This window comes from Pseudophryne corroboree, chromosome 4, assembly GCF_028390025.1.
Source record: "Pseudophryne corroboree isolate aPseCor3 chromosome 4, aPseCor3.hap2, whole genome shotgun sequence".
In the NCBI taxonomy this organism is placed as follows: Eukaryota; Metazoa; Chordata; class Amphibia; order Anura; family Myobatrachidae; genus Pseudophryne; species Pseudophryne corroboree.
The window spans coordinates 733,703,066-733,728,073 of NC_086447.1; the positions used below are offsets into that span (position 1 = coordinate 733,703,066).

The 25,008-nt window shown below is 47.0% G+C and overlaps 1 protein-coding gene across 4 annotated transcripts in view; it reads right to left on the minus strand.

The window, feature by feature from the left end:
• BUB1 (BUB1 mitotic checkpoint serine/threonine kinase) overlaps window positions 1–25,008 on the minus strand; it is a 139,151-nt gene that overhangs the window by 7,293 nt on the left and 106,850 nt on the right. For all 4 annotated transcript variants that reach the window (XM_063918086.1, XM_063918084.1, XM_063918085.1 and 1 more), the window contains exons 16-22: window positions 23,924–24,101; window positions 23,003–23,099; window positions 21,804–22,069; window positions 21,437–21,583; window positions 1,397–1,509; window positions 1,142–1,303; window positions 469–626 (exon numbers count right to left, since the gene is read on the minus strand). In XM_063918086.1, the coding sequence (XP_063774156.1) occupies window positions 469–626; window positions 1,142–1,303; window positions 1,397–1,509; window positions 21,437–21,583; window positions 21,804–22,069; window positions 23,003–23,099; window positions 23,924–24,101 (1,121 nt within the window). The remainder of the gene's footprint in view (window positions 1–468; window positions 627–1,141; window positions 1,304–1,396; window positions 1,510–21,436; window positions 21,584–21,803; window positions 22,070–23,002; window positions 23,100–23,923; window positions 24,102–25,008) is intronic.

The window sequence follows — 25,008 nt, forward strand, 5'->3', positions numbered from 1 at the left end:
CTGTGGAGAAAATGGCGCTGGTGAGTGCTGAGGGAGAAGCCCCACCCCCTCAGCGGCGGGCTTCTGTCCCGCTCAAATATACTGAAAACTGGCGGGGGCATATATATATATATATATATATATATATATATATACATACATACACATATATATACACATACACACATACATACATACATACATAGTGGCCAGCTGTGTATATACTATTTTTGCCAGAAAAGAGGTTTATATGCTACCCAGGGCGCCTGACAGCAGCAGGAACAGGTTGTTCATATTTCAGAGGCAGAATAGTTAGCAAATTTCTGATACAATGGAATGGCAGTCTTCTCTACAGTAAGAATTACTCATGTGGTATAACTGGCTTCATTAACACAAGTTATATACGCGATTACATTCTCCTTTTCTACAAACTGCAACAGATAAACAGCAAAGCATGCAGATTTAACACCCAGCACATCCAACACTTACTTTTCTCCCAAAGCAAAGTTATCAGGCTTGATGTCCCCGTGGATGATACCAATGTTATGGAGTTGTTCGACTATGTATAGTAAGTTGATGGCAAAATACATTACTAGCGGCACAGGCATCACTTTATCAATCAGCTTCTTGTAGAGATTGATGACATTCTAGAGAACCAAGAACAATCAAACCAGGACAATATTAACAGAATGGATAAAATGTCTTAAAGTATTAATTAAAATCAGAAACATTCACCTATTTTAAATATATATATATATATATATATATATATATATATATATATATATATATATAATGATAATCCAGTTGTCCAACCCTGCGAACAGTCCTAGCAGTTACGACCCTATGAGCTTCAGATGAATAGCTAGCTCCCAAGGAAGGGGCCTTGACAACTGCACTATGAGGCCGTAACAAAAACCCTTGTCCTGAGCAGGTGAGAGGATCTCCTGCTTGGTCCGCCTGAGGAATTTCTGTAGCAGGTGGCTCAGAATTTGGGAGAAGCAATATATAACATATGTATGTTAATCTCCCCCTCCCATTAGAAAAAATCCCTTTCATTATTAATATAATATTAAATAACTCCTAATAAGATTCATATCACAGATATTTACTGAGACAATGACAGTAAATAGCCCATAAACCAGTAAAGGTTGTATCTTACCAATAGCGACCCTAAGCTGAAAAGATCTCCCACCAGTACACTCCCATTCTGGAAGATGTGTGCAGAGTGGAAATTGATGTAGAGATGCCTCAGCTCTGGATTCATTCTCTGTGTAATCTGTGTTCCGATGTAGAACTCCCATGGCTTTGCCGGCTTCTGGACCTAGTAATAGAAACTCCATTTAGGATATCAGTAGCCCAAAACTTCCTTTCTCACACGTCACTACATGGCCACAATAAGGAGTCTGATATTTACCTTCAGAATAACTTGTCTATTGTTGTGTATTGCAATATCCGATGTGGATGCTTGATACACATGTGCAAAAGCACCTTCTCCAAGCAGATGATCAACATGAAATAGCTGGGAACCTGTAACAGAAAAAAAATCAAGCCATGATCAGTCATCATGGTATGTACAACTTTATGCATGTCAAGAGGAAGGAGGTGGTGAAGTGTAGTTACAAACAATCAGATGATGCAAATCTGTTGAACAGGTATCCGACAAGCCATTGTGGCAGCCCTGAACATAGCTGAATTGCACTTCAGCGTCAACTGACCTAATTCCATGGTTTACTCAATTGAAAATCAAAGGGCATTGGCAATGAGGCCTAGGAGGGTTAGGGTATAATATCCCTGGGGAGGAGCAGGAACAAAAGTATGCACCGCTGTTCAGAAATAGCCAAAGCTTCACCGATGTAAACCTGGCACTCATTCATAACTACTAACAACAAGTACACTAGGACTAAACTGTAAAAAAAACAAAAAAAAAAAAAACAAGATTTTAAACCTACCGGTAAATCTTTTTCTCCTAGTCCGTAGAGGATGCTGGGGACTCCATAAGGACCATGGGTATAGACGGGCTCCGCAGGAAACATGGGCACTATAAAGAACTTTTAGTATGGGTGTGCACTGGCTCCTCCCTTTATGCCCCTCCTCCAGACCTCAGTTAGAGAACTGTGCCCAGAGGAGATGGACAATATGAGGAAAGGATTTTGTTAATCTAAGGGCAAGATTCATACCAGCCCACACCAATCATACCATATAACCTGGAATATACGCAACCAGTTAACAGTATGAACAAAAAACAGTATCAGTCAAAGACCGATTCCAACTGTAACATAACCCTTATGTAAGCAACAACTATATACAAGTCTTGCAGATTTAGTCCGCACTGGGACGGGCGCCCAGAATCCTCTACGGACTAGGAGAAAAAGATTTACCGGTAGGTTTAAAATCTTATTTTCTCTCACGTCCTAGAGGATGCTGGGGACTTCGTAAGGACCATGGGGATTATACCAAAGCTCCAAACCGGGCGGGAGAGTGCGGATGACTCTGCAGCACCGATTGAGCAAACATGAGGTCCTCATCAGCCAGGGTATCAAACTGGTAGAAGTTTGCAAAAGTGTTTGAACCCGACCAAGTGGCTGCTCAGCAAAGCTGTAATGCCGAGACGCCTCGGGCAGCCGCACAAGAAGAGCCCACCTTCCTAGTGGAATGGGCCTTTACCGAATTTGGTAATGGCAATCCAGCCGTAGAATGAACCTGCTGAAACGTGTTACAGATCCAGCGAGCAATAGTCTGCTTAGAAGCAGGAGCGCCAACCTTGTTGGCTGCATACAGGACAAACAGAACCTCTGTTTTCCTAACCCTAGCCGTCCTGGCTACATACATTTTTAAGGCCCTGACTACATCCAGGGACTTGGAGTCCTCCAAGTCCCCCGTAGCCACAGGCACCACAATAGGTTGGTTCATGTGAAAAGACGAAACCACCTTAGGTAGAAATTGAGGACGAGTCCTCCATTCCGCTCTATCCACCTGGAAAATTAGATAGGGGCTCTTGTGAGACAAAGCCGCCAATTCGGACACCAGCCTTGCAGATGCCAAGGCCAATAACATGATCACTTTCCAAGTGAGAAATTTAAATTCAACTGTTTGAAAAGGCTCAAACCAGTGCGATTTAAGGAACTGTAACACTACGTTAAGGTCCCATGGTGCTACTGGGGGCACAAAAGGAGGCTGGATGTGTAGCACTCCCTTTACAAAAGTTTGGACTTCTGGGAGAGAAGCCAATTCCTTCTGGAAGAATATAGACAGGGCCGAAATCTGTACCTTAATGGAGCCTAACTTTAGGCCCATATCCACTCCTGTCTGTAGAAAGTGGAGAAAACGGCCCAGATGGAAATCTTCCGTAGGAGCATTCTTGGCTTCACACCAAGATACATACTTTCTCCAGATAAGGTGATAATGTTTCGCCGTCACTTCCTTCCTAGCCTTTATCAGAGTAGGGATGACTTCTTCCAGAATACCCTACTCCGCTAGGATTCGGTGTTCAACCGCCATGCCGTCAAACGTACCCGCGGTAAGTCTTGGAACACGCAGGGCCCCTGCTGCAACAGGTCCTCTGAGAGGAAGAGGCCACGGAACTTCTGTGGGCATCCCCTGAAGATTTTAATACCAGGCCCTTCGAGGCCAATCTGCAACAATGAGTATGGTCAGTACTCTTTTCCATCTAATATTCCCAATATTTTTGAGATGAGAGGAAGAGGAGGAAACACATAGACCGACTGAAACACCCATGGTGTCACTAGGGCGTCCACCGCTACTGCCTGAGTGTCCCTTGACCTGGCGCAATACCTCCAAAGCTTCTTGTTGAGGCGTGATGCCATTATGTCTATTTGAGGAAGCTCCCAACGACTTGTTATCTCTGCAGACTTCTTGATGACGTCCCCACTCTCCTGGATGTAGATCGTGTCTGCTGAGGAAGACTGCTTCCCAGTTGTCCACTCCCGGAATGAATATCGCTGACAGAGCGCTTACGTGATTTTCTTCCCACCGCAGAATCCTGGTGGCTTCCGCCATTGCCACTCTGCTCTTTGTACCGCCTTGGCGGTTTACATGAGCCACAGCTGTGACATTGTCTGATTGAATCAGAACCGGTAGGTCGCGAAGAAGATTCTCCGCTTGTCGTAGGCCGTTGTAAACGACCCTTAATTCCAGTATGTAGATGTGTAGGGAAGCCTCTTGGCTTGACCACAGTCCCTGAAAATTCCTTCCTTGTGTGACTGCTCCCCATCCTCGGAGGCTCGCGTCCGTGGTCACCAGAACCCAGTCCTGAATGCCGAACCTGCGACCTTCTAGAAGATGAGCACTCTGCAGCCACCACAGGAGAGATACCCTGGCCCTGGGGGACAGGGTTATCTTCTGATGTATTGGAAGGTGAGACCCGGACCACTTGTCCAGAAGGTCCCACTGAAAAGTCCTCGCCTGAAACCTGCCGAAGGGGATGACCTCGTAGGACGCCACCATTTTCTCCAGTACTCGAGTGCATTGATGGACTGACACTCTTTTTTGTTTTAACAGGTCTCTGACCTTGTTCTGGAGTTCCTGGGCTTTTTCCATTGGGAGAAAAACCCCTTCTGTTCTGTGTCCAGAATCATGCCTAAGAAAGACAGCCGAGTTGATGAAACCAACTGTGACTTTGGTAGATTTAGAATCCAGCCATGTTGCTGCAGCACTCTCAGGGAGAGCGACACGCTTTTCTGCAACTGTTCCTTTGATCTCGCTTTTATCAAGAGATCGTCCAAGTACGGGATAATTGTGATTCCTTGCCTGCGCAGGAGTACCATCACTTCCGCCATTACCTTGGTGAAAACCCTTGGGGCCGTGGAAAGCCCAAACGGCAACATCTGAAATTGGAAATGACAGGCCTGTACAGCGAATCTCAGGTATGCTTGATGAGGAGTATAAATGGGGACATGAAGGTATGCATCCTTTATTTCTAGTGACACCATAAAATCCCCCCCTTCCAGGCTGTAGATCACTGCCCTGAGTGATTCCATCTTGAACTTGAACCTTTTTAAGTACAGGTTCAGGGATTTTAAGTTCAGAATGGGTCTGACCGAGCCATCCGGTTTTGGTTGCCCCAAATAGGGTTGAATAGTACCCTTTTCCCTGTTGCATTAAGGGAACCCTGATAATCACTTGCTGTAGACACAGCTTTCGAATTGCAGCCCACACTATCTCCCTCTCTGGGGGAGACGTTGGTAAAGCCGATTTGAAGAATCGGCGGGGAGGCACGTCTTTGAATTCCAGCTTGTAACCTTGGGACACAATTTCCATCGCCCAAGGATCCACATCCGACTGAACCCAGACGTGGCTGAAGAGTCGAAGACGTGACCCCGCCGGAGCGGACTCCCTCAGTGGAGCCCCAGCGTCATGCGGTGGATTTAGTAGAAGCCGGGGAGGACTTCTGTTCCTGAGAACTGGCCGTAGCAGGCATTCTCTTTCCCTCTACCCTTACCTCTGGCGAGGAAGGAAGAGCCCCGACCTCTTCTGGACTTATGCGACCGAGAGGACTGCATCTGATACTGCTGCGTTTTCTTTTACTGTGGGGGAACATAAGGCAAAAAAGGTAGATTTACCAGCGGTAGCTGTTGAAACCAGGTCCGCGAGACCTTCCCCAATTAAAAGCTCACCCTTGTAAGGCAAAATTTCCATATGCCTCTTTGAGTCGGCATCACCCGTCCATTGGCGGGTCCACAGCATATATAAGACTGCGTCTTTGATGTGACCTAAGGTCAATAAAATGGTATCCCTATCTAGGGTATCAGTATCAGCTGACAAGGTATCTGTCCAAGCTGCTACCGCTCTACAAACCCAAGACGATGCTATTGCCGGTCTGAGCAAAGCCCCCGTATGTGTTTAAATTGATTTTAAGGTAGTTTCCTGCCTGCGATCCGCAGGACCTTTTAGTGTCGCCGTGTCCGGGGACGGTAGGGCCACCTTTTTGGACAAGCGCGTTAAGGCCTTGTCGACTGTGGGTGATGATTCCCACCGTAACCTGTCCTTTGAGGGGAAACGATACGCCATAATAATTATTTTGGGAATCTGCAGTTTTTTGTCTGGAGTTTCCCAAGCTTTTTCAAATAATGCGTTCAGTTCATAAGATGGAGGAAACGTTACCTCAGGTTTCTTTACCTTAAACCTGTATTCCCTCGTGTCAGGGACAGAGGGGTCATCTGTGATATGCAAAACATCTTTTATTGCAATAATCAAATAATGAATACTTTTTGCCACCCTTGGGTGTAACCTTGCATCATCATAGTCGACACTGGAGTCAGAATCCGTGTCGGTATCAGTGTCTACTATTTGGGACAGGGGACGTTTTTGAGACCCTGAAGGGCCCTGTGACACAGTCAAATCCTTGGACTCTGCTTTGTCCAATCTCTTATGTAATAAATTTACATTTGCATTTAAAACATTCCACATGTCCAACCAATCATGTGTCGGCGTTGCCGACGGAGACACCACAATCATCTGCTCCACCTCCTCCTTAGATGAGCCTTCCGCTTCAGACATGCCGACACATGTACTGACACAACCCCACACACACAGGGATATTTATATGGAGACAGATCCCCAATAAGGCCCTTTGGAAAGACAGAGAGAGAGTATGCCAGCACACACCCAGCGCCACTGACACCGGAAATAGAATTCCCAGATAAAACAGTAATTCCTTTTCTCCTAGTCCGTAGTGGATACTGGGGATCTGTAATTTAGTACCATGGGGTATAGATCAGGTCCACTGGAGCCTGGCACTTTAAAACCTTTAGTGTGTGTATGTGTGTGTATGTGTGTGCTGGCTACTCCGCTCTATGCCCCTTCTATCAGACTCAGTCTAGGAAAACGGTGTCCAAGCAGACGGACATACCATAAGAGAAGGAATAAAGACAACAGCGGTGAGGCAAAAAGCCAACACACAACCATAACCAAAAAGAGGGCACCAACCAGAACAGGGGATAGCAACACCAACCCAACTAGGATAGCACAGCTATCCCAACATCATAAGGGGACCGCAACAGTGGGCCAACCAAACACTTACAAAGGTAAGCAGGAATCGAAGCACTGAGGCGGCGGCCCAGTATCCAACCATTGACAATGAGAAAATAAATTACCGGTAGGTATCAAATTCCTATTTTCTCTAACATCCTAGTGGATACTGGGGTTCTGTACTTTAGTACCATGGGGAAGTCCCAAAGCTCCCAAACGGGTGGGAGAGTGCCAAGACCCCTGTAACACTGCCTGACTAAAATGTAGGTCATTCTTGGCCATGGTGTCGAACCGATAACATTTCACAAAAGTGTTCGAACCAGACCACGTAGCAGCTCGGCACAACTGTAAGGCCAAGACACCCCGGGCAGCTGCCCAGGAAGAGCCCACAGACCTCGTCGAAGGCAGAGCCGCCAAAGTATAGGCCTGTTGAATAGTCAACCTGAAGCAACGAGCAATGGATTTGGTTTAAAATCTTATTTTCTTACGTCCTAGAGGATGCTGGGGACTCCGTAAGGACCATGGGGATTACACCAAAGCTCCCAAACGGGCGGGAGAGTGCGGATGACTCTGCAGCACCGATTGAGCAAACATGAGGTCCTCCTCAGCCAGGGTATCAAACTTGTAGAATTTTGCAAAAGTGTTTGAACCCGACCAAGTAGCAGCTCGGCACAGCTGTAATGCCGAGACCCCTCGGGCAGCCGCCCAAGAAGAGCCCACTTTCCTGGTGGAATGGCCTTTATTGATTTTGGTAACTGCAATCCAGCCGTAGAATGAGCCTGCTGAATCATGTTACAGATCCAGCGAGCAATAGTCTGCTTGGAAGCAGGAGCGCCAACCTTGTTGGCTGCATACAGGATAAACAGTGCTTCTGTTTTCCTGACCCTAGCCGTTCTGGCCACGTAAATTTTCAAAGCCCTGACCACATCAAGGGACTCAGAATCCTCCAAGTCTCGCGTAGCCACAGGCACCACAATAGGTTGGTTCATATGAAAAGACGAAACCACCTTAGGCAAGAATTGAGGACGGGTCCGCAATTCCTCTCTATCCATATGGAAAAACTAAATAGGGGCTTTTATGAGACAAAGCCGCCAACCCCGACACTCGCCTAGCCGAAGCCAAGGCCAACAACATGACCACTTTCCAAGTGAAATATTTTAACTCCACCGTTTTAAGTGGTTCAAAGCAGTGTGACTTAAGGAAACTCAACACCACGTTTAGGTACCAAGGTGCCACTGGAGGTACAAAAGGAGGCTGAATATGCAGCACTCCCTTCACAAAAGTCTGTACTTCTGGGAGAGAAGCCAATTCCTTCTGAAAGAAAATGGATAGGGCCGAAATCTGAACCTTAATGGCGCCTAATTTTAGGCCCAAATTCACTCCAGTTTGTAGGAAGTGAAGGAAACAGACCAGATGGAATTCTTCCGTAGGAGCATTCCCGGCCTCACACCAAGAAACATACTTCCGCCATATACGGTGATAATGTTTAGCTGTCACGTCCTTCCTAGCCTTTATCAGAGTAGGAATGACCTCATCTGGAATGCCCTTTTCCGCTAGGATCCGGCGTTCAACCGCCATGCCGTCAAACGCAGCCGCTGTAAGTCTTGGAACAGACAGGGCCCCTGTTGTAAACAGGTCCTGTCTTAGAGGAAGAGGCCACGGATCTTCTGTGAGCATTTCCTGCAGATCCGGATACCAGGCCCTTCGTGGCCAATCTGGAGCAATGAGAATTGCCTGTACTACTCTTTTTCTTATTATTCTCAACACCTTGGGGATGAGAGGAAGAGGAGGAAACACATAGACCGACTGGAACACCCACGGTGTCACGAGGGCGTCCACTGCCACCGCCTGAGGGTCTCTTGACCAGGCGCAATACCTCTGTAGTTTTTTGTTGAGGCGGGACGCCATCATGTCTATCTGGGGCAGTCTCCACTGACTTGCAATCTGTACGAAGACTTCCTGATGAAGTCCCCACTCTCCAGGATGTAGATCGTGTCTGCTGAGGAAGTCTGCTTCCCAGTTGTCCACTCCCAGAATGAACACTGCTGACAGTGCGCCTACATGATTTTCCGCCCAGCGACGAATCCTGGCGGCTTCCGCCATTGCCACTCTGCTCCTTGTGCCGCCTTGGCGGTTTACATGAGCCACTGCGGTGATGTTGTCTGACTGGATCAGAACCGGTAGGTCGCGAAGCAAAGTCTCCGCTTGACGAAGGGCGTTGTATATGGCCCTCAGCTCCAGGACATTGATGTGAAGACAAGTCTCTTGACTTGACCAAAGACCTTGGAAGTTTCTTCCCTGTGTGACTGCTCCCCAACCTCGGAGGCTCGCGTCCGTGGTTACCAGAATCCAGTCCTGAATGGCGAACCTGCGACCCTCTAGAAGGTGAGCACTCTGTAGCTCAGGAGAGACACCCTGGCCCTGGGGGACAGGGTGATCAACTGGTGAATCTGTAGATGTGACCCGAACCACTTGTCCAGTAGGTCCCATTGGAAAGTCCTCGCATGGAACCTGCCGAAGGGAATGGCCTCGTAAGATGCCACCATCTTTCCGAGGACTCGAGTGCAATGATGCACTGACACCTGTTTTGGCTTCAATAGGTCCCTGACCAGAGTCATGAGTTCCTGGGCCTTTTCTATCGGAAGATAAACCCTTTTCTGGTTCGTATCCAGAATCATGCCTAAGAAGGTCAAACGAGTCGTAGGAACTAACTGACTTTGGGATATTGAGAATCCAGCCGTGTTGCTTTAACACCTTCAGTGAAGTGACACGCTGTTCAACAACTGCTCCCGTGATCTCGCTTTTATGAGATCGACCAAGTACGGGATAATTGTGACACCCTGCTTGCGCAGGAGCACCATCATTTCCGCCATTACCTTGGTGAAAATACTCGGGGCCGTGGAAAGCCCAAACGGCAACGTCTGAAATTGGTAATGACAATCCTGTACCGCAAATCTCAGGTACGCCTGATGAGGCGGATATATGGGAACAAGAAGGTATGCATCCTTTATGTCCAGGGATATCATAAAATCCCGCTCTTCTAGGCTGGCGATGACCGCTCTGAGCGATTCCATCTTGAACTTGAACCTTTATAAGTATAGGTTCAAGGATTTTAAATTTAAAACGGGTCTGACCGAACCATCCGGTTTCGGGACTACAAATAGGGTGGAGTAATACCCACTCCCTTGTTGAAGCAGGGGAACTTTGACCACCACCTGTTGAAGACACAATTTGTGAATTGCATTTAAAACCATCTCCCTTTCTGGGGGAGAGGCTGGTAGGGCCGATTTGAAAAACAGGCGAGGAGGCACCTCTTCGAATTCCAGCTTGTAACCCTGGGAAACAATTTCTATTGCCCAGGGATCCACCTGTGAATGAACCCAGATGTGGCTGAAAAGTCGAAGACGTGCCCCCACTGGGGCGGACTCCCTCAGCGGAGCCCCAGCGTCATGCGGTGGATTTCGTAGAGGCCGGGGAGGATTTCTGCTCCTGGGAACTAGCTGTGGTAGGCAGCTTTTTCCCTCTGCCCTTACCTCTGGAAAGAAAATAAGATTTTACTCACCGGTAAATCTATTTCTCGTAGTCCGTAGTGGATGCTGGGAACTCCGTAAGGACCATGGGGAATAGTGGCTCCGCAGGAGACTGGGCACAACTAAAGAAAGCTTTAGGACTACCTGGTGTGCACTGGCTCCTCCCTCTATGACCCTCCTCCAGACCTCAGTTAGGATACTGTGCCCAGAAGAGCTGACACAATAAGGAAAGGATTTGGAATCCCGGGTAAGACTCATACCAGCCACACCAATCACACCGTATAACTCGTGATACTATACCCAGTTAACAGTATGAAATATAACTGAGCCTCTCAACAGATGGCTCAACAATAACCCTTTAGTTAACCAATAACTATATACAAGTATTGCAGACAATCCGCACTTGGGACGGGCGCCCAGCATCCACTACGGACTACGAGAAATAGATTTACCGGTGAGTAAAATCTTATTTTCTCTAACGTCCTAAGTGGATGCTGGGAACTCCGTAAGGACCATGGGGATTATACCAAAGCTCCCAAACGGGCGGGAGAGTGCGGATGACTCTGCAGCACCGAATGAGCGAACTCTAGGTCCTCCTCAGCCAGGGTATCAAACTTGTAGAATTTAGCAAATGTGTTTGACCCCGACCAAGTAGCTGCTCGGAAAAGTTGTAAAGCCGAGACCCCTCGGGCAGCCGCCCAAGAAGAGCCCACCTTCCTCGTGGAATGGGCTTTTACAGATTTAGGATGCGGCAGTCCAGCCGCAGAATGTGCAAGTTGAATCGTGCTACAGATCCAGCGAGCAATAGTCTGCTTTGAAGCAGGCGCACCCAACTTGTTGGGTGCATGCAGGATAAATAGCAAGTCAGTCTTTCTGACTCCAACTGTCCTGGAAACATAGATTTTTAGGGCCCGGACTACGTCCAGCAACTTGGAATCCTCCAAGTCACGAGTAGCCGCAGGCACCACAATAGGCTGGTTCAAATGAAAAGCTGAAACCACCTTTGGGAGAAATTGGGGACGAGTCCTCAATTCCGCCCTATCCATATGGAAAATCAGATAAGGGCTTTTACATGATAAAGCCGCCAATTCTGACACACGCCAGGCCGAAGCCAAGGCCAACAGCATGACCACTTTCCACGTGAGATATTTTAAATCCACGGTTTTAAGTGGTTCAAACCAATGTGACTTTAGGAAATTCAACACCACGTTGAGATCCCAAGGTGCCACTGGGGGCACAAAAGGGGGCTGAATATGCAGCACTCCCTTAACAAATGTCTGAACTTCAGGTAGTGAAGCCAGTTCTTTCTGGAAAAAAACCGATAGAGCAGAAATCTGGACCTTAATGGAACCCAATTTTAGGCCCATAGTCACCCCTGACTGTAGGAAGTGCAGAAAACGGCCCAGCTGAAATTCCTCCGTTGGGGCCTTCCTGGCCTCACACCACGCAACATATTTTCGCCATATGCGGTGATAATGGTTTGCGGTCACTTCTTTCCTAGCTTTAATCAGCGTAGGGATGACTTCCTCCGGAATGCCCTTTTCCTTCAGGATCCGGCGTTCAACCGCCATGCCGTCAAACGCAGCCGCGGTAAGTCTTGGAACAGACAGGGCCCCTGCTGCAGCAGGTCCTGTCTGAGCGGCAGAGGCCATGGGTCCTCTAAGATCACCTCTTGAAGTTCTGGGTACCAAGCTCTTCTTGGCCAATCCGGAACAATGAGTATAGTTCTTACTCCTCTTCGTCTTATTATCCTCAGTACCTTGGGTATGAGAGGAAGAGGAGGGAACACAAACCGACTGGTACACCCACGGTGTCACTAGAGCGTCCACAGCTATTGCCTGAGAGTCTCTCGACCTGGCGCAATATCTTTCTAGCTTTTTGTTGAGGCGGGACGCCATCATGTCCACCTGTGGCCGTTCCCAACGATTTACAATCAGCTGAAAGACTTCTGGATGAAGTCCCCACTCTCCCGGGTGGAGGTCGTGCCTGCTGAGGAAGTCTGCTTCCCAGTTGTCCACTCCCGGAATGAACACTGCTGACAGTGCTAACACGTGATTTTCCGCCCATCGGAGAATCCTTGTAGCTTCTGCCATCGCCGTCCTGCTTCTCGTGCCGCTCTGTCGGTTTACATGGGCGACCGCCGTGATGTTGTCTTACTGAATCAGTACCGGCTGGTTTTGAAGCAGGGGTCTTGCCTGACTTAGGGCATTGTAGATGGCCCTTAGTTCCAGAATATTTATGTGTAGGGAAATCTCCTGGCTTGACCATAGCCCTTGGAAGTTTCTTCCCTGTGTGACTGCCCCCCAGCCTCGAAGGCTGGCATCCGTGGTCACCAGGACCCAGTCCTGTATGCCGAATCTGCGGCCCTCTAGAAGATGAGCACTCTGCAGCCACCACAGCAGAGACACCCTGGTCCTTGGAGACAGGGTTATCAGCCGATGCATCTGAAGATGGGATCCGGACCACTTGTCCAACAGATCCCACTGAAAGATTCTTGCATGGAACCTGCCGAATGGAATTGCTTCGTAGGAAGCTACCATTTTTCCCTGGACTCGCATGCAGTGATGCACCGAGACCTGTTTTGGTTTCAGGAGATCTCTGACTAGAGACCACAACTCCTTGGCTTTCTCCTCCGGGAGAAACACCCTTTTCTGGTCTGTGTCCAGAACCATCCCCAGAAACAGTAGACGTGTCGTAGGAACCAGCTGTGACTTTGGAATATTCAGAATCCAACCGTGCTGTTGTAGCACCTCCCGAGATAGTGCTACCCCGACCAACAACTGCTCCCTGGACCTCGCCTTTATAAGGAGATCGTCCAAGTATGGGATAATTAAAACTCCCTTTTTTCGAAGGAGTATCATCATTTCGGCCATTACCTTGGTAAATACCCTCAATGCCGTGGACAGACCAAACGGCAACGTCTGGAATTGGTAATGACAGTCCTGTACCACAAATCTGAGGTACTCCTGGTGAGGAAGGTAAATGGGGACACGTAGGTAAGCATCCTTGATGTCCAGTGATACCATGTAATCCCCTTCCTCAAGGCTTGCAATAACCGCCCTGAGCGATTCCATCTTGAACTTGAACCTTTTTATATAGGTGTTCAAGGATTTCAAATTTAAAATGGGTCTCACCGAACCGTCCGGTTTCGGTACCACAAACATTGTGGAATAGTAACCCCTTCCTTGTTGAAGGAGGGGTACCTTGACTATCACCTGCTGCGAATACAGCTTGTGAATTGCCTCCAGCACTGCCTCCCTGTCCGGGGGAGCTGTTGGCAAGGCAGATTTGAGGAAACGGCGAGGGGGAGACGTCTCGAATTCCAGCTTGTACCCCTGAGATACTACTTGTAGAATCCAGGGATCCACCCGTGAGCGAGCCCACTGGTCGCTGAAGTTCTTGAGACGGGCCCCCACCGTACCTGGCTCCGCCTGTGGAGCCCCAGCGTCATGCGGTGGACTTAGAGGAAGCGGGGGAGGGCTTTTGTTCCTGGGAACTGGCTGTATGCTGCAGCTTTTTTCCCCTACCTCTGCCTCTGGGCAGAAAGGACACGCCTTTAACCCGCTTGCCTTTCTGGGGCCGAAAGGACTGTACCTGATAATACGGTGCTTTCTTTGGCTGTGAGGGAACATGGGGTAAAAATGCTGACTTCCCAGCTGTCGCTGTGGAAACGAGGTCTGAGAGACCATCCCCAAACAACTCCTCACCCTTGTAAGGCAAAACTTCCATGTGCCTTTTAGAATCTGCATCCCCTGTCCACTGCAGAGTCCATAAACCCCTCCTGGCAGAAATGGACATTGCACTTATTTTAGATGCCAGCCGACAAATATCCCTCTGTGCATCTCTCATGTATAAAGACTGCGTCTTTAATATGCTCTATGGTTAGCAATATAGTGTCCCTGTCTAAGGTATCAATATTTTCTGACAGGGAATCTGACCACGCAGCTGCAGCACTGCACATCCATGCTGAAGCAATAGCTGGTCTCAGTATAATACCTGAGTGTGTATAAACAGACTTCAGGATAGCTTCCTGCTTCCTATCAGCAGGCTCCTTTAGGGCGGCCGTGTCCGGAGACGGTAGTGCCACCTTCTTTGACAGGCGTGTGAGCGCTTTATCTACCCTAGGGGATGTCTCCCAACGTGACCTATCCTCTGGCGGGAAAGGGTACGCCATTAGTAACTTTTTAGAAATTACTAGTTTCTTATCGGGGGAAGCCCACGCTTCTTCACACACTTCACTTAATTCATCAGAAGGGGGAAAAACCACTGGTAGTTTTTTCTCTCCAAACATAATACCCTTTTTTGTGGTACCTGGGGTAATATCAGAAATGTGTAACACATTTTTCATTGTCGTAATCATGTAACGTGTGGCTCTATTGGAATGTACACTAGTCTCATCATCGTCGACACTGGAGTCAGTATCTGTGTCGACATCTGTGTCTGCCATCTGAGGTAGCGGGCGTTTTAGAGCCCCTGATGGCTTTTGAGACGTCTGGGCAGGCACGGGCTGAGAAGCCGGCTGTCCCACATCTGATATGTCGTCAAACCTTTTATGTAAGGAGTTGACACTGTCGCGTAATTCCTTCCACATATCCATCCACTCAGGTGTCGACCCCGCAGGGGGTGACATCACATTTATCGGCACCTGCTCCGCCTCCACATAAGCCTCCTCATCAAACATGTCGACACAGCCGTACCGACACACCGCACACACACAGGGAATGCTCTGACTGAGGACAGGACCCCACAAAGCCCTTTGGGGAGACAGAGAGAGAGAGTATGCCAGCACACACCAGAGCACTATATAAAACAGGGATACACACTACACAGTGATTTTACCCCTTATAGCTGCTTATAATCACAGATTGCGCCTAAATTTAGTGCCCCCCCTCTCTTTTTTACCCTATGTAGTCTGGAACTGCAGGGGAGAGCCTGGGGAGCGATCCTTCCAGCGGAGCTGTGAGGGAAAATGGCGCCAGTGTGCTGAGGGAGATAGCCCCGCCCCTTTTCCGGCGGCCTTCTCCCGCTTTTTTTTTATACAGTTATGGCAGGGGATTTTACACATATATAGTCTTAAAGGCTATATTATGTGTTAATTTGCCAAGTAAGGTACTTATATTGCAGCCCAGGGCGCCCCCCCCCCCCCAGCGCCCTGAACCCATCAGTGACCGGAGTATGTGGTGTGCCTGGGGAGCAATGGCGCACAGCTGCAGTGCTGTGCGCTACCTTAAGGAAGACCGAAGTCTTCTGCCGCCGATTTCCAGGAACGTCTTCTTGCTTCTGGCTCTGCTAGGGGGACGGCGGCGCGGCTCCGGGACCGGACGACCGAGGCTGGGCCTGTGTTCGATCCCTCTGGAGCTAATGGTGTCCAGTAGCCTAGAAGCCCAAGCTAGCTGCAAGCAGGTAGGTTCGCTTCTCTCCCCTAGGTCCCTCGTAGCAGTGAGTCTGTTGCCAGCAGATCTCACTGAAAATAAAAAACCTAAATATTACTTTCTTTCTAAGAGCTCAGGAGAGCCCCTAGTGTGCATCCAGCTCGGCCGGGCACAAAATTCTAACTGAGGTCTGGAGGAGGGTCATAGAGGGAGGAGCCAGTGCACACCAGGTAGTCCTAAAGCTTTCTTTAGTTGTGCCCAGTCTCCTGCTGAGCCGCTATTCCCCATGGTCCTTACGGAGTTCCCAGCATCCACTTAGGACGTTAGAGAAATAAATAGTGAATTCTAGTCTGACGAGTGCCTCCGTATTTCCTGTATCTTTGTATAGTGATCCCATATCACTTGGAAGGCACCGCAGCATTCAACTTTTGGGACTTTAGGTGTGCCGGGCTCTGCATTGGATAAAATAAATAAATAAATAAATATAAATATATATATATATATATATATATATATATATATACACACACATATACATATACATATATATATATACATACATACATACACACACACACACACACACATATACATACACCACAGTCGCAGGTTTTCCAAATTTCAGTTATTGATCTTCGTCTGTACGAAGAAATAAATACTGTGTATGTGATCAGGACTGAGGTGTTCTCAACACAAATGGCACCGTGATAAAAAGCCAAAACTTTTAGAATAGATTGCTCTCTGCACATGTTATATCTGAATCATGGTTGCAATAACCTTACCCAGAATCCCCTTGTCAGCTAGAAGATACTGCTCAACCGCCATGCCGTTAAACGAAGCCGCTGTAAGCCCGGGTAGACGGACGGCTCTTGCTGAAGAAGGTCCACCCGCAGTGGTAGAGGCCAGGGGTCTTCTATTGCCATGGTTAGAAGATACGTATACCAAACTCTTCGAGGCCAATCAGAGGCAGTGAGAATTGCCTGAACTCCCTCTCTTCTGATTTTTTTTAGAACCCTGGGGAGTAACGGAATCAGAGGAAACAGGTACACCAACCAGTAAACCCACGGCGTTGTCAGCGTGTCCACTGCCGCCGCCAGATGGCCCCTCGTCCTGGAATAATAACACCGAAGCTTGTTGTTGAGAGGCCATCAGATCGATCTGCGGACAGCTCCACTGATCAGTAATTAGTATAAATACCTGCGGATGGAGACCCAACTCTCCTGGGTGACAACTTACAAAGTCCGCCTCCCAGTTCTCTACTCCTGGAATGAATACAGCTGATACTGCCCTTGCATTCCTTTCTACCCACAGGAGTATCTTGGATACCTCCCGAATGCAGGCCCTGATTTTTGTCCCTCCCTGCCGATTGACGTACGCCCCAGCCGTAAACCTGAATGGCTTGACCTTGAAACAGAGTAGACTCCTGTAGCAGAGCATTGTATATCGCCATGAGTTCCAGTACGTTTATTGGAAGAACGGCTTTGAGGCTTGGCCACCAGGCCCTGAACTGTGCCCCTTGGGCGACAGCTCCCAAACATTGAAGGCTCGCGTCCGTGGCCAAGAGAATCCAATCCTGGATCCCGAAGCTCCGACCCTTCAGGAGGTTGGAAGGTTGCAACCACCACAGGAGAGAAATCTTGGCCTGTGGTGAGAGACGTATGACCTGGTGCATCTGCAGATGCGAACCCGACCATTTCTTCAGGAGAAGAAACCCGGTTGGCTGCAGGCCCGCTCGAACTAACCCCTGAAGCGTCCTTGCCTTGTCCGCAGGAAGGAAGACCTTCTGAGCCACAGTGTCCAGGATCATCCTTAGGAACTAGAGACGCTGAGCCGGCTTGAGGTGGTATTTTTAGAAGTTTAGAATCCAGCCTTGACAGCAGGGATATCGTGCGGCAGATGCTGTCCAGCAGTTGTTTCTTTGATCTAGCTTTTATCAACAGATCGTCCAGGTAGGGGACAATGTTCACGCTCTGAATCATGAGTTGGAACATCATTTCCGCCATCACTTTTGTAAAGACCCTTGGAGCCATGGATAGGTTGAAGGGTAGCGCCTGGAACTGGTAGTGATCATCCAGCAGAGCAAACCTGAGGTAGGTTTGGTGAAGCGGCCATATCGGGATAGAAGACTAAGAACTCCCCAAGCATCATGGCAGGAGCTTCTCCAAATGAGGCTGAAGAATCTCAGACAAGCTCCCACCCTGAGATCCCCCAAGGACGGAGGCACACCGTCATGCTAAGGGTTTTAAGGAGACAGAGCCGACGCCCTGGTCCTGAGATCCTGTGGTGGCAGGCTTACGTGACTTACCTCTGGAGCCTCTTGCCGCATTTAAGGCACCTCTGGCTTTTCCCTTAAACATTGCAGTCCGAAAGGACTACAGTGAAAGTCCCGTGTAAGAGCGTCTAGCCGGTGGAGCTGAAGACAGGAGGTACGTGGATTTTCCAACGGTAGCCTTCGAAATCCAAGTGTCTAACTCGCCTCCAAACAGCCAATCTCCGGTGAAGGGTAATGCCTCCACAATCCTCTGACTTCATCTGCCACCCACTGATGTAGCCACAACGCCCTGCGTACAGAAACCGCCATGGTAGAGGTACAAGCATTTATAATGCCAATGCCTTTTATTGTTTCACGGAGGAAACGGGCAGATTCCTGGATGTGCTGAATCAGTGTCGCCGTTTCAGCCAGGGACTTATCCCCAGTTAGGCCCTCCTGAGGGTTACCTGCCCAGGTATGAGAGGCGTGAGTGACTCAACAGCCTGCAATAACAGGATTTTGGGAGGCTCCAGCAGCAACATAAATAGATTTCAAAGTGGTTTCTGTTTTTCTGTCCAAATGTTCCTTTAAGGCAGTAGGCCCCGATACAGGAAGTACTGTGGCGTGATACCGAAGCATCTACATCAGGTAGTCTCTCCCAGATTTTCAACCCCTCATGAGCAAAAGGAAAAGCGGCAACCAATTTCTTTGTCACCTTGAATTTCTGGTCAGGAGTAGCCCATGGCTCCCTGAAAAGATCATCCAGTTCCTTTGAATCAGGAAACGTGACCAGCACTTTTTTCTGTGCAGACAAAAAGGATTGCTGTACATCTGCTTCATTCCCAGGAACATGCAAAACATCTCTTATAGCAAGGTAAGTGACTCTACGCCCTGTGCTGGAGAGGAATCTTCCGCCTCAGTAGTAGATTCCAGCTCCTCCCACTCTTCCACTTCTGGTACCTCCTCCTCGTATTTTGAGAAGATATCAGGTAGCCCCCATTTTTGGGGTAATGGATGTGATAGAGGGGTTACATGTCTGTCCTCTGTCCTATCTTTAGTCAGAGCAGCCATAGACTGTTGTAACTGATGCCTTTCCTGTCTAGCAGTATTTAACTCATTGGACATGTCAGCCATCATAGTTTTAATAGAACTCAGCCAATCAGGTTCCTGTAAATCACCCCCAGAAGCCCCACTATCCTGTGAAGGCTGACTGCATTGCTCGCATATGAGAGAATCTGCAGGGGAGCAAGAAAACCTGGAGTGACAGACATTACACACAGCTTTCTTCACCATGCTGACAGGAAACATTTACACCCACACACAGAGACACAGGTACAAGCAGGTCTGTCCAGCCCAGTATGTGTGGAGAGACTCAGAGGAGGGACCAGCACCAGCCTGTACTAACAATTTAGAATATAGAAGTCAGGAAATATGGTTGTATAATGTGTGAGGAGCCCAGTAGAAAGGTCTCCACAGCGGGATCTCCCCCTTAACTACACCCCTGTACCAGTGTCTGGCCATGGAGTATCCACTGGAGGAGCTGGCTGTCCTGCTGCAGCTCTGAGAATGCAAGAAATGGAGCCAGGAAGCCGCCAGCCCCGCTCTGAGGTAGCTCCGCCCCCTGTAATGGCGCTGGAGCTACATGCTTATTTATACTGGCAATGTCCCCTATACTGTGCAAAATGAGTTACCAACACTTAATTACACGACTGCTGCCAGTCTGCACAGGGGGGCTATTGAATCACCCCAGAGGGAGTCCGTATGCCCGCCCTGCACTAAGAACCGGGGAGAACCTGCTAGCAGGACCCCCGGCAACACTTACCACATTCTAATCTACAGGCTCTGTGCGGCGTGCTGCGGGTGTGTGCGCGAGAGTGCCTGTGGTACACTGTCCCTCAGGACCGTTGTCATGTCAGTGGGATCCGACTCAGCATCTCCAGGAGGCCGGTGCCGGACCCCCCCTACCCAGGCGTCCCTGTGTGCAGGTAGGCTGTGGCCTAACAGCCTACCTGAAAATAAACTTTTAAAATAAATTGTAGAAAAAATCCTCTGGAGCTCCACAGTGTGCATCCTCTGCTGAGAGGACATTTTTCTAAACTGGGCTGTGGGGGAGGGAATAGATGGGAGGAGGCAGCACACCTTGTTTGAAGAATTTAAAGTGCACCAGCTCCTTTTGACCCCATCGTACTAAGTGTCCCCAGTATTCCTTATGGATGATAGAGAAATGAAAATTATAATGTACTATGCAACCAATTGCCTTACTATACACATTACGCAAGTAAAAGCCTGGTCTATGATTAGACATAATCGTCTCTGAAGAAGCCGCTGACGCGATTGAAGGCGGAGAAACGCATAAGACGTCATTTACGGTGTTCGGTACTGGCACTGTTCACTCGGTTAATCTACCCTTGCAAAGCCCCCTGTTTGGATCCTCCGGATATGGCACCACCAATGTGTTGAAGACACCAGGAGCCGGGAGTTCCCAAAATTGCCCCCTGTTGGGAGTTGGGCTATATATATATATATATATATATATATATATATATATATATATATATATATATATATATATATATATATTTAAAAAAGGTGATACTAAATACCGATGTGCTTCACCGTTTTAAACATCTTTGATCACAGTTCCTGTCCAAGTTTTTTTCCTAAACGAACATTGCTCTAACTTTTAAATCGGACAAGGAACCATTTACTTCAGTGCACTGAAAAAAGTTACCATCTCAGCTGACTCTAACTGCATGAAGTTCCTATTAATTGGACTAATTTACCATTTGTGCATGATTACTAATCAGTTATCCTAACAATTAAGTTGGAATTGATATGCATATAGGGTTTTATGTGCAATAGTTTCCGGTACCGGTATACACTGATTATATTCTTTTTTTATCTATTTTATAAAAAAATACACACTTTCAATTTTGCGCTGTTTTGATGTTTGTTTGTGTTGCGCTCTCTCAAGGGTTGAGTATTCCCTTTTTAACAGCTGCTTTAAGATTGGTGTATTAATTAGCATTGGCAGAAAATTCATACACAGTTGTGATTAGCCCTAGCGCCGAATTTTTGTTTTGTTCGACATAATCCAGCCTGTGTTGCACATTTTGTACAAACTACGTACACTTAACGTTTCTATATTTGCATTAAAGGTTACATTAAATGTGAGACCTATTCATATCTGAATGTTGTTGGGAGATGTAGGAATTTGTCTGTAGTGTATATATCTATTTTACAACAGGTACGACCAGAAAGCATATTGCCTTTAGTGTATGCACATGAATAATATAGACAACAGTTTGCCTTACCCAGCTTTGTGTCCACCTTGGGCCTTAGAGATGGCACATTGGTATGCCACTGGTGGTAATTGCTCAGGGAGCTAAGTGGTGTTGGCAATGCAGACAGAAGATCGGCAACCAGCTTGTCATCCCAAGCATTGCTAACTATTACTTGTTCTGCAGAAATGAAAGAGATCATGGTTTTACTATTTACAAATGTTATTGATCATTATAATTGCATAGAGATTCCACAAAGCTAAACAATCAATTACACTATCTCCCCACTGATTCATTACTTAACTCATTTTAGCACTTTTCAATATACATGACAGGGAAAATGAAGAGGAAACTACTAAATGTCTAACCATAAACTTCCATAAAACACCAAAATCCATACCGGGTTTCTGAATGGTCACCTCTGGCTCGTCTTCCTCCACACATATACTGAATGGTTGTGTGGTCACACCCCAGGGATCCTCAATGTTAGGTGCAATGCAGTGCAATGTGTCTGAGAGTTTACATGCTTCTAGGCGCTTCCCAGTGAGTTCCACCTCAGACTGCAACATAGCCTCTGGACTCTGTGAGGGAAACGCACTGTACGAGGAAGCTGCTGGGACATTCTCTGGTATTTTAGATTGTTCTGGGCTTTGCTCTTGGATAGGACTACCAGTATGAAAGATACACACAAAAAAAAAAAAACAATCATTTATGCACAACAACGTCAACAGATATGTATAGTACTATAAAACAAAGGCACGTTTATATCTGCGACCAATTAAATATGCTCGTATCACACCCACCTTCCTATTACCTCGGCTATGCATACTCCCAATACTTGTGCTATCCAATAAAAAAATAAATTGGGTGCAATAATATTTACTTTAACAACCTGCAGGAAATTAAAAGAAACAAAAAGACAATTTAATATTGGTTAATATTAATACAGGTTGAGTATCCCATATCCAAATATTCCGAAATACGGAATATTCCAAAATACGGACTTTTTTGAGTGAGATTGAGATAGTGAAACCTTTGTTTTCTGATGGCTCAATGTACACAAACTTTGTTTAATACACAAAGTTATTAAAAATATTGTATTAAATGACCTTCAGGCTCTGTGTGTAAGGTGTATATGAAACATAAATGAATTGTGTGAATGTAGACACACTTTGTTTAATGCACAAAGTTATAAAAAATATTGGCTAAAATGACCTTCAGGCTGTGTGTATAAGGTGTATATGTAACATAAATGCATTATGTGCTTAGATTTAGGTCCCATCACCATGATATCTCATTATGGTATGCAATTATTCCAAAATACGGAAAAATCCCATATCCAAAATACCTCTGGTCCCAAGCATTTTGGATAAGGAAGACTCAACCTGTATCTATTACTGTCCTAAAGAAAAATAGGCGTGTTAAAGTTTATTGAAATGACTGTGGCTAAATTTCTCTAATCCAATCGAATAACAAAAGCCCAGTTGCTGGTGGGAATTTTTTTTTACAGCAGACAATTGAATATGACCCATAGTACTGAAATAGTAACAGAAGAATATAATGGTTGGAAATTACTACTATGTACCCAGCATACAATACCTGAGTTTCCGGATTTTAGATGCCTGCACGATTTTATCCTCGGAAAAGTCAAAACCTATATGACAGCCATCGTCTTGACCTGTAGCAACTACGTTTTCTAATAAGGACAATAAACATGGGAATTAAAGCAAATAAAAACCGTAGCATTGGTAGCATACATAGCAGAATTTGCTGTTAAAATGTACTTGTGAATATAACTTGATATTTATACTTCTGTTAAAGCCTTTTCTCTGAACATATTGTGAGACAATGGACCATGGGGATACAGAGACTCCATTAGGACTTTAGCACTTATACATAGAACAGCCCTATGCGCATGAAAAACCAGATTGGGAGACTTGTAACACAAGAAGAGCCTCCTGTTTCAACACACTCTGGGCCATTGACTCAAGAGGTTCAAATGGACGATATGGATGATAAAGAAATGCAGTCATCACTGCAATGAACGACTATATAGTGGTCACAAATGTGCCACCCCCTCTGAATAAGTCTGCAATACCAGGAAGAGTAAGAAGCTCTTCTGGAGACCTGAACCTTTAAAGGGACTCAGGGATAAAATGTATTATACCCGCACTTATTATGCAGGTATAATGCTTCCCGTTTCACCTCTTTTCAGAGTATGTATTGTAGATTTTGCATGCAAATTATAGTACTTCAGAAAACTCAAGCAGTACAAAACGTTGTATAATCAATTAAACTATATGGTGGACAATCCAATTACTAACAAAAGGGGGAATTGCCGTGACGTACATATGCAAGCAACAGCACTGCAATTCACCCCCTTTCTCTCATGGCCCGATCTCACCCTGGCCTCGCTGCTGAACCATAAGTGCAGCACTTACTCAAAACTAACCGCAATGAAGTTGCATGTAATTGGATGTACCCCCTGTCTTGGAAGACATCAAAGCATTGACTTTCTACCTTTATTCTCCAGGACCTCCCAGGATTGATCAGGTGGTTTGCTGTTGGAAGGAGTAGATGCAAGTCGAGCCGCCAGTGCAAAGTCTCCTGTGCTGTTTGGGCTTGGGGCCAAAGTTTTGTTACAGCGCTCACCCCAAATGGTCAAATCCTCTACCTGCGATTCAGTTCCTTGGCCCTCCTGTTAAGAGTTAACATATATCTTATGTGCATTTGCGATTCCTTCCCAGAATACATTGTTCAGGCATCAGACCTATGGTCTTGAATACACATTTAAAAAAACAAAACAAAAAATAGCCACCAAAAATAAGATTTTACTCACCGGTAAATCTATTTCTCGTAGTCCGTAGTGGATGCTGGGAACTCCGTAAGGACCATGGGGAATAGACGGGCTCCGCAGGAGACTGGGCACTTTAAGAAAGAATTAGATCTACTGGTGTGCACTGGCTCCTCCCTCTATGCCCCTCCTCCAGACCCCAGCTAGGGAAACTGTGCCCGGAAGAGCTGACACAATAAGGAAAGGATTTGGAATCCCGGGTAAGACTCATACCAGCCACACCAATCACACCGTACAACTCGTGATACTATACCCAGTTAACAGTATGAATAACAACTGAGCCTCACGAACAGATGGCTCATAACAATAACCCTTTAGTTAGGCAATAACTATATACAAGTATTGCAGACAATCCGCACTTGGGATGGGCGCCCAGCATCCACTACGGACTACGAGAAATAGATTTACCGGTGAGTAAAATCTTATTTTCTCTGACGTCCTAGTGGATGCTGGGAACTCCGTAAGGACCATGGGGATTATACCAAAGCTCCCAAACGGGCGGGAGAGTGCGGATGACTCTGCAGCACCGAATGAGCAAACTCAAGGTCCTCCTCAGCCAGGGTATCAAACTTGTAGAATTTTGCAAACGTGTTTGATCCCGACCAGGTAGCAGCTCGGCAAAGTTGTAAAGCCGAGACCCCTCGGGCAGCCGCCCAAGAAGAGCCCACTTTCCTCGTGGAATGGGCTTTGACTGATTTAGGATGCGGCAGTCCAGCCGCAGAATGTGCAAGTTGAATCGTGGAGCAGATCC